The 17,167-nt window shown below is 44.5% G+C and overlaps 1 protein-coding gene across 1 annotated transcript in view; it reads left to right on the plus strand.

Annotated features, from left to right (window-relative positions):
- The window catches only part of LOC124555893, a 354,617-nt gene that overhangs the window by 224,329 nt on the left and 113,121 nt on the right, over window positions 1-17,167 (plus strand). Inside the window, exon 3 of the mRNA XM_047129952.1 lies at window positions 15,737-15,970. Within this exon, the coding sequence (XP_046985908.1) occupies window positions 15,737-15,970 (234 nt within the window). The remainder of the gene's footprint in view (window positions 1-15,736; window positions 15,971-17,167) is intronic.

Here is a 17,167-nt window from a genome sequence, read left to right on the forward strand (position 1 = left end):
TCTGAGCACTATAGGACTTAACTTCTGAGGTCATCAGTCCCCTAGCACTTAGAACTACTTAAACCTACCTAACTTAAGGACAGCACACACGTCCATGCCCGAGGCAGGATTCGAACCTGCGACCGTAGTGGTCGCGCGGTTCCAGACTGTAGCGCCTAGAACCGCTCGGCCAGTCCGGCCGGCTGTATTGCATTCATAAGGTGAACCAGCACGGTGCTAAGCACGTGGTTGGCTGGTTGATTTGAAGGAGGGGACCAAACAGCGAGGTCATCTGTCCCATCCGATTAGGGAGGGATGGTGGAGGTAGTCGGCCGTGCCATTTCAAAGGAACTGTCCCGGCATTTGCTTGAAGCGATTTAGGGAAATCATGGAAAACCGAAATCAGGATGACTGGAGGCGGGTTTGGACCGTCGTCTTCCCGAATGCGAGTCTGGCGTGCTAACCACTGCACAACCTTACTTCGCTATTGGAGGGATATTTAACACTAATCCTTATTCCTTCAAAGTGCACCATCCGTGTTCGTTGCAGAGTTCAGTAACCAATGCGCTACCAATGCTCATCGCTTCTGGAATGATTCTCTGAATACTCCACAGACATGGTAGCAATTTACTGAATCAACATGTCATCTGATCTGAATTCTTCAAATTAAAATCGTATTACTGGTCAATAATGACGAGAAAAGGAATTCAAACTCGTGTCAGCTGCGCTTATCACGTGGCGTTTTGTTAAAGTATGGCCATCTGATCTTTATCTCGTGACACTGACATCTTTGACTACATGTGTCCTCCTTAACCTAATTAATTACGTGCCACGTCGGCAGCAGAAACATTTCTTAAATTCAAATTTTTTTCATGTTACTGTAAGGGACAGAATAAAAATCATGCATGTTTTCTTCACAATACATTCAAAGAAAATGTTTCAATAAATAGCTTTGGTGGGGTCAGTGTGGTACATCTTTACGGAGAAAATGACTATTAATGTTTTGCGGCAACAGAAACGAACTGTGGATTTACTGGCGCGCCTGTGATACGGCTCCCATTTTTGTATGTGGCTGGCTGTATCGTTTCTTAAACTCTGTTAGACACCAAATATTGAATATGACCACTTAATGGATACAAAAAAACTTGTCTGTGCTATCGATGAAGAATTGAGTTCTAGGTGAAAAATTTAATGGTTATTGAGCACTGACTAACACATTAAAAAAACTAGTTTCTAGTCTTTTATTGTTTGATTTTTGCGATCATTGTTAGAGTTTCATACATCAGTCAGTACAACACCACAGAAGCACAAGATGTCTCTTCCACGCATTCAATACACTCATCTGCACTAAAAAGTGTAGTCAGCAACAGTCTGAAAAGCTTGTAAGTATAGGTTCGGCTGAGAAATATTTGTTAAGGAAATTCGATACGTTACGCCTCTTCCGAGTTAATTAGCATTTAAGTTAGTCAACCAAGCCGTTGCGCGCGCAAAATCAAGAGGCCCGCCACAGACAGTGTCGCCAGACGTGTTCTTCGTTTGGGTTCTTTAACCAAACAAGAGAGTGATACAAAAATTGGACATGGTGCGGTAGTTAGGATGGAACCCGAGCCAAAGGTATGGGCAGTCTCGTTCGCTATCATTTGCGCTGTGAGAACCACTGACCGTAATTGTATCTGGCGGGCCGCTAGAATCTACGCGCGCAACGGTCTAATTGGCTAACTTCAATACTAATTACTTAGGAAGCGGCGGGACTTACCGAATTCTTTTCTGAACAATTACTTCTTAGCATAACCCTTACAGGTTTTGCAGACTGTTTTGACCACCCTGTATAGTTGCACATCTGATTTATCATCCACTGGACGAAAGAAGAAATTGGTAAAAAGACTCATCAAACAAACTATACAGGGTTCCTGCCGTACCCCAATATAATATTGTTGAGTGTATGAATTCACTGTTTCCCTGTATTAAAGTATCATCTAGGGGCTTCCGTTTCCAACGCGCTATTTTCTAAGAAATGGTTTTGTCGTGTTACGTGAGCACATACAAAAAGTATTATTTATTTATATGTACATGTAAATCCAGCTTTCTTTTAGCCATAATGTCCTCATCATGAAATATTTATTTTATGTTTATGGCCACTATCAGTGATTGCAGACCGAGCGCCGCCACACGGCAGGTCTAGAGAGACCTCCTAGCACTCGCCCCAGTTGTACAGCCGACTTTGCTAGCGATGGTTCACTGACTAAATACGCTATCATTTTCCGAGACGATAGTTTAGCATAGCCTTCAGCTACGTTATTTGCTACGACCTAGCAAGGCGCCATGTTCAGTTAGTATTGATATTGTGAATCACGTACCGCCAAGAGCGACGTTCACCATTAATGGATTAAAGTTAAGTATTCCACCAGCTACGTCCGTTTTTCTAAATTCTAATTCCCTCGTTCTGTTCCAGACCTGACGCCAGCCTGCGTGAGCTAAAACGCGTGCCTTTCGGCCTCCTCTAGTAACACGGTGTTGGCTCTCCTGCCAACCACAACATGGAGTATGTCTCACATAAAATGAGGCGAGCAGAGAAAAATAGATAAGAGTTTATCACAAGAGAACAGGCACAAGTGTGTGTTTATTTTCCCCCGTATCGTGATCACAATCACCGATACCACGCATACAGCGAAAGACGTAGCCAGGACGTATCAGAAAATCAGAATAAAAATTGCCAACTGATATTTAAAGAGCAGTTTGTTTTGTTAGGACTAGCAAACACGTCCATTGCTTATGGTGTAAATATTTAAAGACTACAGGAACTATTCTGTCACATTGTGCGCAACTGAAAGGTTGGAGATCGATAGTTACTTTGATGCAGCTGATAGCTGCTGAACTGCGATGAACTAATAGTCTCACATCAAAATTTACGTGTTCTGCATGTGAGAACAGCATTCATGAATTCAAAAATATCTCTTTGTCGCTCCAGGGCGTACTTAAAACTAAGCACATGACTTTTGTTAATTAAATGTTTTACTGCTATATTGTTCCTACTATGAGCGTGATATACAAACAACGTAAGGTATAAATGAGAAAGAATAATCAAGTTTAGATGATATATACACAGATAGTAGTTTGCAACGACGAGGGCGAGCGGGCTGAGAAGAGGGGCGACTCAGCCAATCACTGACTGTACCAGGTGCAGAAATATGAAACCGGAATTTCTCTATAAATGGTTCTAGCCGTCAGTGTAGGGCCCGTCTGAAGCGCCGCGTCTGAAGCGCCATCTGCTTCCTGTAACGGCTGACGACGAACGTCAAAACCCAGTAACCCAAGTTCCGTACTTCGGTATCTGTTTCAAACCCATAAAGAATGTCCAGTTTTGAAACTTTCTGGCAGATTAAAACTGTGTGCCGGACCGAGGCTCGAACTCGGGACCTTTGCCTTTCGCGGCCAAGTGCTCTACCATCGGAGCTACCCAAGCACGACTCACGCCCCGTCCTCACAGCTTTACATCTGCCAGTATCTCGTCTCCTACCTTCCAAACTTCAAAGAAGCTCTCCTGCGAACCTAGCAGAACTAGCACTCCTGGAAGAAAGGATATTGCGGAGACATGGCTTAGCCACAGCCTGGGGGATGTTTCCAGAATGATATTTTCACTTCTGCAGCGGAGTGTGCGCTGAAATGAAACTTTCTACCAATGGTAGAGCACTTGCCCGCGAAAGGCAAAGGTCCCGAGTTCGAGTCTCGGTCCGCCACACAGTTTTAATCTGCCACAAAGTTCCATATGAGTGCATACTCCGCTGCAGAGTGAAAATCTCATTCATGTCCAGTTTTGTGCCTACGAACTACGATTTGTAGACAGCATTGGTTTTCTGATATCATTATAAGAAAACTGCCCCGGAATCGCATCGAATGCCTGTCGAAGCTTTCGGCGATCATGCTACTGGGAAAACACAGTGTTTCGGGTGGTTCAAAAAATTGAAAAGTGATGTTTTTTGTGAGAAACGACGAGTGCGGGAAACTACCGAAAAAGTCCAAAGACAACGAACTGCACGCCTTATTGAATGAAGATGATACTCAAACTCAACAGTAACGCGCGGAACAATTGAATGTGACACAGAAAGCCATTTCTCTCCGGTTGAAAGCTGTGGGAATGGTGCAGAAAGTGGGAAAATGGGTTCCGCGTGAACTGAATGAAAGACAGGAAGCAAATCGAATGACCACTTGTGAAATGCTGCTCGCCAGACAAGAAAGAAAGTCGTTTCTCCATCAAACAGTGACAGGTGATGAAAAATGGATCTCAAACCTCGTAAATCATGGGTGAATCCAGGCAAACTATCGACATCCACTGCAAGAGCAAATCGCTTTGGAAAGAAGACAATGCTCTGTTTTTGATAGGCTCAGAAGGGTGTCATCTATTATAAGCTGCTAAAACCTGGTGAAAACGTTAACACTGATGGCTACCAACAGCAAATGGTCGACTTAAATCAAGCATTACGTGAAAAACGACCGGAATATGGAAGTACGTAACAGGCAGTGATATTGCTCCATGGTATAACGCCCTATCACACACAGCAAATCGGGTCAGGGAAACGACCGAGACATTCAGTTGGGATATATTAGGGCATGTGGCTTGTGCTCCAGAATGGCTCCGTCCGATTATGACCTGTTTGCATCACTGGGACACGCTCTCGCTGAACAACGCTTCATTTCGTGTTAAAATGTACGAAAATGCCTAGCTGGTTGGTTCGCTTCAAAAGAAGAATTTTTTTGGCGTTGCATTCATAGCCTGCCGGAGACGTGGGAGAAATGTATGAATAGCAATGGAGATTACCTTGAATAAAATATTTTTTATGAGCTTCAAACAAAATACGTGCAATTATTGCAACGAAATTCCGGTTTCATATTTATACACCTTGCATACCATCATTTAGGTTTTCCGTCGTTGCTATAACGAACTACAGAGGCTCTTTAAATGAAGAAGTCACCCATTTACTCTCGGGTCCTTGTAAATAATGTTCAGATATTTAGGTGAAGGTGGTCTGTGCCAGTGAGGGTTCTCGAGCTCTGAGTCAATATGACGCTGCCTCCAAACTTTAAAACAGCTTCTCCTGTTTAATTTATGAATAGAAGTGCACGGAAACTGACAGGACACATCTTAAAATTTCACATAATGAACATTATGGTAAAAACAAATACATTTGGGTTTGTACAGAGAAGTGTTGACAGTGGTTCTACTTTTCAAACTGGCAGGATCAGTACTTTTTTGTTATTGGTGAAACGCATTATAATTACAATGGGGTAACGTTGCACAATATCGTTACCAAAAAGACAATTCCAGCGCTGTAAAGTCGTCATGCTCTGTAACCCTGAGAGTATGTGTATTTTTTATGTTCAAACGTCATGACATATTCAGCCAACTCAAACGTTGTGAGAGTCATAAATACAGCTACCTAAACATTCGTTTATAACTTCAGAATTCCTTATTGGAATATGATATTTAGTTCCGTTTCAGACACCTGTCGTCTTTTATACGGGGAGTCTCAAACCTTTGGGTAAAATTGAAATACGTGATACTGGTACCACAACCGAACGTTTTTAGATAGGGAACACATGGTCGGAAATGTGTACAGGATGGTTCATTGATCGTGACCGGGCCAAATATCTCACGAAATAAGAGTCAAACGAAAAAACTACAAAGAACGAAACTTGTCTAGCTTGAAGGGGCAAACCAGATGGCACTATGATTGGCCCGCTAGACGGCGCTGTCATAGGTCAAACGGATATCAACTGCCTTTTTTTAAAATAGGAACCCCCACTTTCATTTCATATTCGTGTAGTACGTAAAGGAATATGAATGTTTTAGTTGGACCACTTTTTTCGCTTTGTGATGGATGGCGCTGTAACAGTCACAAACATATGCCTCACAATTTTAGACGAACAATTGGTAACAGGTAGGTTTTTAAATTAAAATATAGAACACAGGTACGTTTGAACATTTAATTTCGGTTGTTCCAATGTGATACATGCAACTTTGTGAACTTATCTTTTCTGAGAACGCATGCTATAACAGCATGATTACCTGTAAATACCACATTAATGCAATAAACGCTCAAAATGATGTCCGTCAACCTCAATGCATTTGGCAATACGTGTAACGACAATCCTCTCAATAGCGAGTAGTTCGCCTTTCGTAATGTTCGCACGTGCATTGACAATGCGCTGACGCATGGTGTCAGGCGTTGTCGGTGGATCACGATAGCAAATATCCTTCAACTTTCCCCACAGAAAGAAATCCGGGGACGTCAGGTCCGGTGAACGTGTGGGCCATGGTATGGTGCTTCGACGACCAACCCACCTGTCATGAAATACGCTATTCAATACCGCTTCAACCGCAAGCGAGCTATGTGCCGGACATCCATCACATAGGAAGTACATCGCCATTCTGTCATCCAGTGAAACATCTTGTAGTAACATCGGTAGAACATTACGTAGGAAATCAGCATACATTGCACCATTTCGATTGCCATCGATAAAAAGGGGGCCAATTATCCTTCCTCCCATAATGCCGCCCCATACATTAACCCGCCAAGGTCGCTGATGTTCCACTTGTCGCAGCCATCGGGGATTTTCCGTTGCCCAATAGTGCATATTATGCCGGTTTACGTTACCGCTGTTGGTGAATGACACCTCGCCGCTAAATATAACGCGTGCAAAAAATCTGTCATCGTCCCGTAATTTCTCTTGTGCCCAGTGGCAGTACTGGACACGACGTTCAAAGTCGTCGCCATGCACTTACTGGTGCAGAGAAATATGGTACGGGTGCAATCGATGTTGATGCATCATTCTCAACACCGACGTTTATGAGATTCCCGATGCTCGCGCAATTTGTCTGCTATTGATGTGCGGCTTAGCCGCGACAGCAGCTAAAACACCTACTTGGGCGTCATCATTTCTTGCAGATCGTGGTTGACGTTTCATATGTGGCTGAACACTTCCTGTTTGCTTAAATAATGTAACTATCCGGCGAACGGTCCGGTCACTTGGATGATGTCGTCCAGGATACCGAGCAGCATACATGGCACACGCCCGTTGGGCATTTTGATCACAATAGCCATACATCAACAAAATATCGACCTTTCCGCCATTGGTAAACGGTCCATTTTACACGGATAATGTATCACGAAGCAAATACCGTCCGCATTGGCGGAATGTTACGTGATACCACGTACTTACACGTTTGTGACTATTACAGCGCCATCTATCACAAAGCGAAAAAAGTGGTCCAACTAAAACATTCACATTTCTTTACGTACTACATGAATATGTAATAAAAAATGGAGTTCCTATTTACAAAAACGCAGTTGATATCCGTTTGACCTCTGGCAGCGCCATCTAGCGGGCGAACCATATCGCCATCTGGTTTCCCCCTTCAAGCTAGACGAGTTTCGTTCTTGGTAGTTTTTTTCGTTTGATGCTTATTTCGTGAGATATTTGGCCCGGTCACTATCAGTGGACCACCCTGTATTTATTGCGTTATCGACATACTCAGCGTGCACGAGATAACAACAACGTAGCTCGTAGTGACAATAGAAAGAGACGATCGCCAGTCTCCATGACTGCATGGCAGTGGCGCATGAAGTTCTGCAGCACTCTTTCAAAGATCCCTGGCGTCTGTTGTACCAGGAGACAGGCAGCTTGCACCTTAGCAAGCAGGTTTTCATCTGTTTTTACGGGGCTTTCATACACCAACGTCTTGACGTAACCCCAGAGGAGAAAGTCCAGAAGTGTGGGATTCAGCGATCGCACTGGCCATGAGACAGAACCTCACCTTCGAATCCAACGATGTAGACACGTGCTGTTCAGGAGCTTGCGGACATTAACATCGAAGTGGGCTGCTGCACTGTCGTATTGAAACCACAGCCTTTCGCGGAAAATAAGAACTGTGGCAGCACTTCTCGCCGGAACACCTAGTAATCTTGGCCGGCTGTCTGTGGCGTGAACGACCCTGTCTCTCGTAAGTTGGTATCCCCTGAGATAAACTTCATCGAGTTAGGGTGACGCCTATTGGGAAATCGTTCTCTGTACATTCGTGCTGCTTTACAGCCGCAACATACGGCCCCGTCGCACATTTAATGCATTTCTGCCAACTCTCGTGACGATCAAAGTGTCGTCTTTTACTACGCGTCATGAACTGTACGCAGTAGAGATGGGTAGTTCGCGAACGAACGGGTGCAAAGGAACGGTTCACCAAGATGAACGAAAAGACCGAGGAACGAATTCCAAGGAACGATCGGTTCATAGTTCACTTCGGTCGCGGCGGTCTACTTATAGTTCCCGGGAACGAGGAACGATCGGTTCATAGTTCATTGTTCATTAGTTCACTTCGGTCGCGGCGGTCACTTCGGCAGTTCTCGTTCCAGCCTCGGTCGCATGCTCGTCTCAGTCTCCGTCTCCCTCGGCCGCACTCGTCGTTCTTCGCATGACCACCTGTCTCATTTCCACTGCCGACTGCTTTTAGTTACTTCAGTATCCAGTTGTTCGTTTCGTTCACTGTGCTCGCCTATTATACACGTGTTCCAAACTGTTCTTGCACTTGGTTCTGGTTATTCAGCGTTCACGACCGGTAATCAAAAAGTCTTTTATAGTAACGTAAATTACATAAAAATTACTTTGTATGTAATAGATACGTCTTTTCAGGTAACAAAAAGGCATATCAGCTCACTTCATTATATCGATGAACAGCAGAAGACATACTCATAACAAGGCAAGTTTTTTTGTTATTCATATATTTTTTGGTTTCATCGACTTGATATAGCAGCTAACTTTCAATAATTTGCTTACTTTGTAGTGTAAGAAAATTCATATAAAAAGATTTTCGTGTATCTTTCATATACAAAACATTACATCCATTACATCCATAAAGTCTCTACTTTGCCTACGAACTCAGAGACAACGTGAAGTATGTATAGGGTCTAAACGATTATTGTTTACAACGTAGTATAGCTATGTAGTGAAAGTCGAAACGAAGAATTTTATACAAGACACTTGTGGTCTATTAAGTTGGGAAACAGCCACCAAGGTTTACAAGACTACATGAGGTATAGCCCATACGCGTCGCGTGAGGCCTCTATACATCGTCATCGACTGTTTCGCATTTGTTGCTTGCATTAGCTTGCTATGTCTTCACTGCCTAATTATTAAATGTTTGTCTGTTTGTTGTATATGCTCGTAACGGGCAACACATCGTCCGTAATTGGCGACCAGTCTGTACTCGGGGCCGGTTTTCCGTGCGCCACCCTATATTATTTCCCAGCGAACAGTCACACAAGGCTACGGTTGGCTAAACGAGAGGTTCTGCAGAATGACAGAAATTACTTCTAAAAGTGTGTAAGAATTATGTAATGAATAAAAACTCTATACTCCACGGGGGAGGCAAGTGCCCCCTCTTGGTGCCCTCCATCCTTCAGTCACCTACACTACAGGTTTTCAGTTTTTCATAAGGACCATATACCAAGCACAAATGAACGGAGAACGAGTAAAAACGAACGGTTCCCAAAAAAGAACGATCAGCAGTGAACTAGTTCCTAAGGATGAACTAGTTTGCCTATCTCTAGTACGTAGTGACACCTCACTGTGGACACATCACAAGCTGTCTGATGCACTGGACAAGTGATACCACGGATAGTCGTGTGCGTACGGCACAGTTCAATGCGCCGGTGCGATTCATGCGGTCGTCACATGACACACGTGCTATAAGCAATGGTGTATAGAGTATGTCAGTTTGGTGATCAGAGGACAACGCTGTTTATAACCCGTTGCCTGTTCCAGTGTGCAACAGAAACCCGGGATCTTTGCGAGAATGCCGCAGAACTGCGTGCGCAGTAGAAATAAACTACTAGCCATTAAAATTGCTACACCAAGAAAAAACGCAGATGATAAACGGATATTCATTGGACAAATATATTATACTAGAACTGACATGTGATTACATTTTCACGCAATTTGGGTGCATAGATCCTGAGAAATCAGTACCCAGAACAACCACCTCTCGCCGTAGTAACGGCCTTGATACGCCTGGGCATTGAATCAAACAGAGCTTGGATGGCGTGTACAGGTACAGCTGCCCATGCAGCTTAAACACGATACGACAGTTCATCAAGACTAGTGACTGGCGTATTGTGACGAGCCACTTCCTTGGCCATCATTGACCAGACGTTTTCAGTTGGTGAGAGATCTGGAGAATGGGCTGGCCAGGGCAGCAGTCGAACATTTCCTGTATCCACAAAGGCCTGTACAGGACCTGCAACATGCGGTCGTGCATTATCCTGCTGAAATGTAGGGTTTCGGAGGGATCGGGGTTTCGGAGGGATCGAATGAAGGGTACAGCCACGGGTCGTAACACATCTGAAATGCAACGTCCACTGTTCAAAGTGCCGTCAATGCGAACAAGAGGTGACCGAGGGGTGTAACCAATGGCACTCAACACCATCACGCCAGGTGATACGCCAGTATGGCGATGACGAATACACGCTTCCCATGTGCTTTCACCGCGATGTCGCCAAACACGGATGCGACCATAATGCGGTTGTAAACAGAGCCTGGATTCATCCGAAAAAATGACGTTTTGTCATTCGTGCACCGAAGTTCGCTGTTGAGTACACCATCGGAGGCGCTCCTGTCTGTGATGCAGCGTCAAGGGAAACCACAGCCACGGTAGCTGATAGTCCATACTGCTGCAAACGTCGTCGAACTGTTTGTGCAGATTGTTGTTGACTTGCAAACGTCTCCATCTGTTGACTCAGGGATCTAGACGTGGCTGACCGATCCGTTACAGATACGAGGCCGTTGGGATCCAGCACGGCGTTCCGTATTACCCTTCTGAACCCACCGATTCAATATTCTGCTAACAGTCATTGGGTCTCGACCAACGAGAGCAGCAATGTCGCGATACGATAAACCGCAATCGCGATAGGCTACACTCCGATCTTTATCAAAGTCGGAAACATGATGGTACGCATTTCCCCTCCCTATACGAGGCATCACAACAACGTTTGACCAGGCAACGCCGGTCGACTGCTGTTTGTGTATGAGAAATGGGTTGGAAACTTTCCTCATGTCAGCACGTTGTAGGTGTCGCGACCGGCGCCAACCCTGTGTGAATGCTCTGAAAAGCTCATCATTTGCATATCACAACATCTTCTTCCTGTCGGTTAAATTTCGCGTCTGTAGTACGTCATCTTCGTGCTGTAGCAATTTTAATGGCCAGTGGTGTACAAGCGTTGAGATTGGTGGTCGTTGCTATGAACAACTGCTATGAATTACGTTGCTGTTAAGCACTTTTATGTCAGTAACACAATAAATATGAATTTTCGACAATTGGTTCCCTAACTCAAAACCATCCGTTGTGGACCTGTTTCAGTCTGACTCAGAAGGTTTGACACACACTGTGCTAAATCCATTTTCAGCGTTCTTCTTGTGGAAAATACAGTTTTGGGTTACACCATAATTTTTACATGAATTAAATGTTACAGCTATCAGCCCGTCTAGCCAAAATCAGTGTTTCCTTTCATCCGGTGAACTGTGAACGATTTTTTCGTAATGCTCTTTGTAACAAGTGGCAGCTAGTGTACGAACAGTGTTACAAAAAGTCGTTCACAGTTCTCGTAAGATGAATCGGATATTCTCGCCAGAGCAGGAGCAAACTGTTTCACATCACTTAACTTACAATATAGAGAATATGAAGACTATGAAACCGAAACATCTCTCCGTGAAAATGGAAATTTAGAAATTTGTGGTAACGACTATGGCACCAAACTACTAAGGTCATCGGTCCCTAGGCTTACATTGAGGACAACACACACAGCCATGCCCGAGGGAGGACTCGAACCTCCGCCGGGGAGGGGGGCAGCCGCGCGAACCGTGACGAGACGCCTGAGACCGCACGGCTACCCCGTGCGGCCGCTCCGTGAATATGTGCCGATTTTTCATAAGTGTAAAGCAAATGGTGCCTTTAACCGACAAAAAGATGAGAGTAAACATTTATTTTGAAAAGACGGACGAGTAACTGTTAGATTTTATTCACGTAAAATTATTGTATGAGCTGTTTGAAACTGTATCTTTCAGAAAATACTCTTTGAAGGTGCCCTGAAAATCAGAGGTGAAACGAGCCCCAAACGTAAACAAACATAGTACAGCAAGAAAAACGTGTTTCAAGTTTTAAATCGAATATTTACAGTAGCCACAATAAGCATTTTGACACACGTCTTCGCCGCTGGGGTGTACGTCTTGCGCTTCCCTGCCTAGCCAGCACGTCCCGACTCACTGTGCAGCGGCACGCGTCCATATAAACACATGCATCGATTCAGTGCAGTGGCGGCAAGTACAACGCTCGCCGGCCGGTGTGGCCGTGCGGTTCTAGGCGCGTCAGTCTGGAACCGCGTGACCGCTACGGTCGCAGGTTCGAATCCTGCCTCGGGCATGGATGTGTGTGATGTCCTTAGGTTAGTTAGGTTTAAGTAGTTCGAAGTTCTAGGGGACTGATGACCTCAGAAGTTAAGTCCCATAGTGCTCAGAGCCATTTGAACCAAGTACAACGCTAACAATGTTGGTCTGGTTGGTCCAAAAGTATTTTGACACTGTGGTTTACTGTCGGAAAACAAATGCCTACGCCAGTATTACGTTGAATACCTTTGGTTTACATTAGCTTTTGTTTTGACGCAGTTTGCAACATGTCGAAGGTCAGAGTACTCAGCAGACTTAAAAAATGTGCTAATCGATACTCTACAGCGAAGCAAGCCTCAGGCAGATGTCGCTCGGGATTTTGGTTTGTCCAGACATATTGTGAGTGTTTGCAATAAGAAGAAACGATTAACACGGAGCACAGATAACAAACAAAGAACGGGTAGGCCCAGTAAAATCACTCATAAGGAGGATGTCAAAGGGCGACCCAAATAAGCCTGCTGTTGACATAAACAGAGAGCTGAGTAAATTCCACAACATGGAAATATCGAACAGTACCGTAAAACAGATCCTCGGAGGTTCTAATCTTCATGGCCGGTGCCCAAGCAAAAAGCCATTAATATCGGCAAACAGGTGGAGAGCCCTGCTTGAATTTGCATATGGACTGGACACCTCAACAGTGGTAGCGTGTGCTCTGGAGCGGTGAAAGTAAGTTTAATTTGTTTATCTTCAGGTACGAGTCTTCAGGTACCGATCATGCAAGGAACGATGTCCGATGCCAGCAAACGCTCTTATCCATGGTGTTGGGAATCTTCTCCCGTGCCGGCCGGAGTGGCCAAGCGGTTCTAGGCGCTACAGTTTGGAACCGCGCGACCGCTACGATCGCAGGTTCGAATCCTGCCTCGGGCATGAATGTGTGTGATGTCCGTAGGTTAGTTAGGTTTAAGTAGTTCTAATATCTAGGCCCTAGGGGAATGATGACCTGAGAAGTTAAGTCCCATAGTGCTCAGCCATTTGAACCATTTCTTCTCCCGTTCAGGTGTCTGCCCTCTAGTGCCTACTGAAGGCCCTATGGATCGTTTCAAATATTGTGAAATTTCTAAAACGCACGTGCTGCCTCACGCCAAAGATAAAATGGGACGAAACTGGAAATTTAAGCACGACAATGATCCTAAGCACACCTCATGTTAGAGACTTCTTGATAAGGATGCGAGTAAAGATGCTGAAGTGGTCTAGGCACAGCTCAGTTCTGAATCCGATCGAACGCCTGTCGGAGGGACTCGATCGAATCCTTGAGGCAACGAAAATTCTCCAGTCGCGACCAATTATTGTAATCTTTGGTTAAAGAATGACAGAAAATCCCCCAGCATCGTTTGGCTGCCCTAATTGACTCCTTCCCCTACACTATGTGGCTGTAATTAAGGCGAAAGGTTGTGCAAGCAAGTACTAACGATTATGTACACTGATTCGCGTTCCACAATTCTTTGAAGCTGTAACATGAATTTTGTCAAACTACAATGATTTTGTAAAACTGTCTGTGTTATTGCCAGTTATGGAACGCACTGTTATTTGTTATAATAGCGCAGTTAGCTCTGTTAATCGAGTGACACAACAGTTATAAAGATTTTCGTTTGAATAATTTGGTCGGCAGCTGTGACCGAGCGGTTCTAGGCGCTTCAGTCCGGAACCGCTCTGCTGCTACGGTCGCAGGTTCGAATCCTGCCTCGGGCATGGGTGTGTGTGATGTCCTTTGGTTAATTAGGTGTAAGTAGTTCGAAGTTCTAGGGGAGTGATGACCTCAGATGTTAAGTCCCATAGTGCTTAGAGCCATTTGAATAATTTGTCTTTATTATGAAAAGGTGTTTGTCAAAATACTTATTGTTGCTACTTCATATATTTGATGCGGACAATGGTCACACAACCAAAAGTGTTACAACAACCTAAGATTGATAACTAAACTGAGCAAAACGATTGGACACAAGTAGACAGAAAGAAACAAAGAGCGGAAAAAATGATAGTGCACATACCACACACTGCATGTTAGATTTCGGACTCCATATCTACCGGGTGATCAAAAAGTCAGTTTAAATTTGAAAACTGAATAAATCACGGAATAATGCAGATAGAGAGAGGCAAATTGACACACATGCTTGGAATGACATGGGGTTTTATTAGAACCAAAATATAAATAAAAAAATACAAAAGTTCAAAAAATGTCCAACAGGTGGCGCTTCAACTGATCAGAATAGCAATAATTAGTATAACAAAGTACGACAAAGCAAAGATGATGTTCTCTACAGGAAATGCTCAATATGTCCACCATCATTCCTCAACAATAGCTGTAGTCGAGGAATAATGTTGTGAACAGCACTGTAAAGCATGTCTGGAGTTATGGTGAGGCATTGGCGTCGGATGTTGTCTTTCAGCATCCCGAGATATGTCGGTCGATCACGATACACTTGCGACTTCAGGTAACCCCAAAGCCAATAATCGTACGGACTGAGGTCTGGGGACCTGGGAGGCCAAGGATGACGAAAGTGGCATCTGAGCACACGATCATCACCAAACGACGCCATCTGTCGGACATTTTGTGAACTTTTTGTTTTGTTCTAATAAAACCCCATGTCATTCCAAGCATGTGTGTCAATTTTTACCTCTCTATCTACATTATTCCGTGGTTTATTAAGCTTCCTAATTTATACTGACTTTTTGATCACCTGGTACTTGCGGACATAGTGCAAAAGAAAGCGGAACGTCGTGGAATTCGTAAATTAGCTGTATTTTTTAAGCACATTTGGCAATTGTTTCATGCATTTTCCGGTATAAAGTTAAAGAAACATGTATAATTAATGATTTAATAATGATATAAACGTTTCTTAGTTAGTATATACCTCGTGGAACGCCTTTCATATTGAAAATATTCGTTACACTTACACAGAACACAAATACTTGTCTTTATCGACAAGACTATTTTGTATCCTGGTAGGTCGCACGCACCACTAACAATGAATTGCCGCGTTTACCTGAAATATAACGGATGAAATGAACAGCTGATCGTCCGCACAATTGGCATTCAGCAGTCCCAACATTACTGTAGCCAACCTGACAGTCCAGAATTCCCATCTAGAAACCTTTTTTTCCACTTTTTGGCCACGTTTTCAAGATTATGGCCCACTGTGCGCTGTGGCGATAGGAGGGACTTGCAACTACAGAGACACGATGTATGGCGATAACGTCAGGCTGTGGGGAAAAATTGTTTAACAGGTGAATGTGCTGGGGCAGGGTGTTAAGAATGTGTGTGTGTGTGGGTCAGGTGAAGGTGACGCTGACGGACGACGGACGATACACGGCGCCGGAGGGCCGGCTGCATGCCACGCACCCGGAGACGGTCGACTCCACGTACATCATCCGGCCGCCGTTCAAGGGCTTCGGCCGCCAGCACGGGCTGTGGCCGCCGAGGCCGCGACCTGCGCACAGCTTCGCCGTCCCAGCCAGCCGCCCCCTGCAGCAGCAGCCGCCGCAGCCTCAAACGCTCTACGGCCGACCGGTAAGCATGCCCGTTGAGAATATATCGATGTATCGACACAACATTTCTCTGAAAGACGTCGATTGCTATCGGCGATCTTTTTTCAACGACATTCGATATTAAAACGGCAGGGTTGATTGCAAATATTTTTATGTTATATTACGTATTTTTCGCAATTTTTGGTAGATTTTAGAAATTAGAGTGTAAGATAATTTTCCTTACTAATTTTTGAGCTTTAATCACTTCCAGTTTTTCTCTTTGACTGTCTGAATGTTTGAAGTACGAGGGTCACTAAAAAAAAAAAATGCACACTATTTTCGTAAAAATACAGTTTCCATTCTGCATGTGTGAAAGTCTTAACAGTGTGTAGATACATCCTTCCCGTTTGTTTTCAAACTTAGTTCAACCTGTTCCCGTGAGTGGCGCCATCACAGCATGTCTCCAACATGGCTGCTACACTTCACGTTCGTCAGAAGCAACGTGCTGTCGTAGAATTCCTTTGCTGTGAAAACGAGACAGTGGGAAACATCCACAAGAGATTGAAAAAGGTGTATGGAGATGCTGCTGTCGATCGCAGTACAGTTAGTCGGTGGGCAAGCAGCGTACGTGATGAAAGTGGGCACGGCAATATTGAGGATTGTCCTCGCAGCGGCAGGCCTCGTACTGCACACACTCCATACAATGTGCAGAGAGTTAACGAATTGTTGACTGCTGACAGACGCATCACAGTGAACGAATTGTCACTCTACGTTGGGATAGGGAAAGGAAATGTTTTCGGAATACTGGAACTGTTAGCGTTAAAAAAGGTTTGTGCCAGGTGGGTTCCCAGGATGCTGACAGTGGCTCACAAAGAAACAAGAAAAACGGTATGCAGCGAACTTTTGGAACAGTACGAGAATGGTGGAGATGAATTTCTTGGAAGAATTGTGACAAATGATGAACCATGGCTCCATCTAATGGCTCTGAGCACTATGGGACTCAACTGCTGAGGTCATTAGTCCCCTAGAACTTAGAACTAGTTAAACCGAACTAACCTAAGGACATCACAAACATCCATGCCCGAGGCAGGATTCGAACCTGCGACCGTAGCGGTATTGCGGTTCCAGACTGCAGCGCCTTTAACCGCACGGCCACTTCGCCCGGCAAATGGCTCCATCTATTTTCACCAGAGACGAAGAGGCAATCAATGAAGTGGCATCATGCAAATTCGCCCAAAAA

The sequence above is a fragment of the Schistocerca americana genome, chromosome X, assembly GCF_021461395.2.
Source record: "Schistocerca americana isolate TAMUIC-IGC-003095 chromosome X, iqSchAmer2.1, whole genome shotgun sequence".
Lineage (NCBI taxonomy): Eukaryota > Metazoa > Arthropoda > Insecta > Orthoptera > Acrididae > Schistocerca > Schistocerca americana.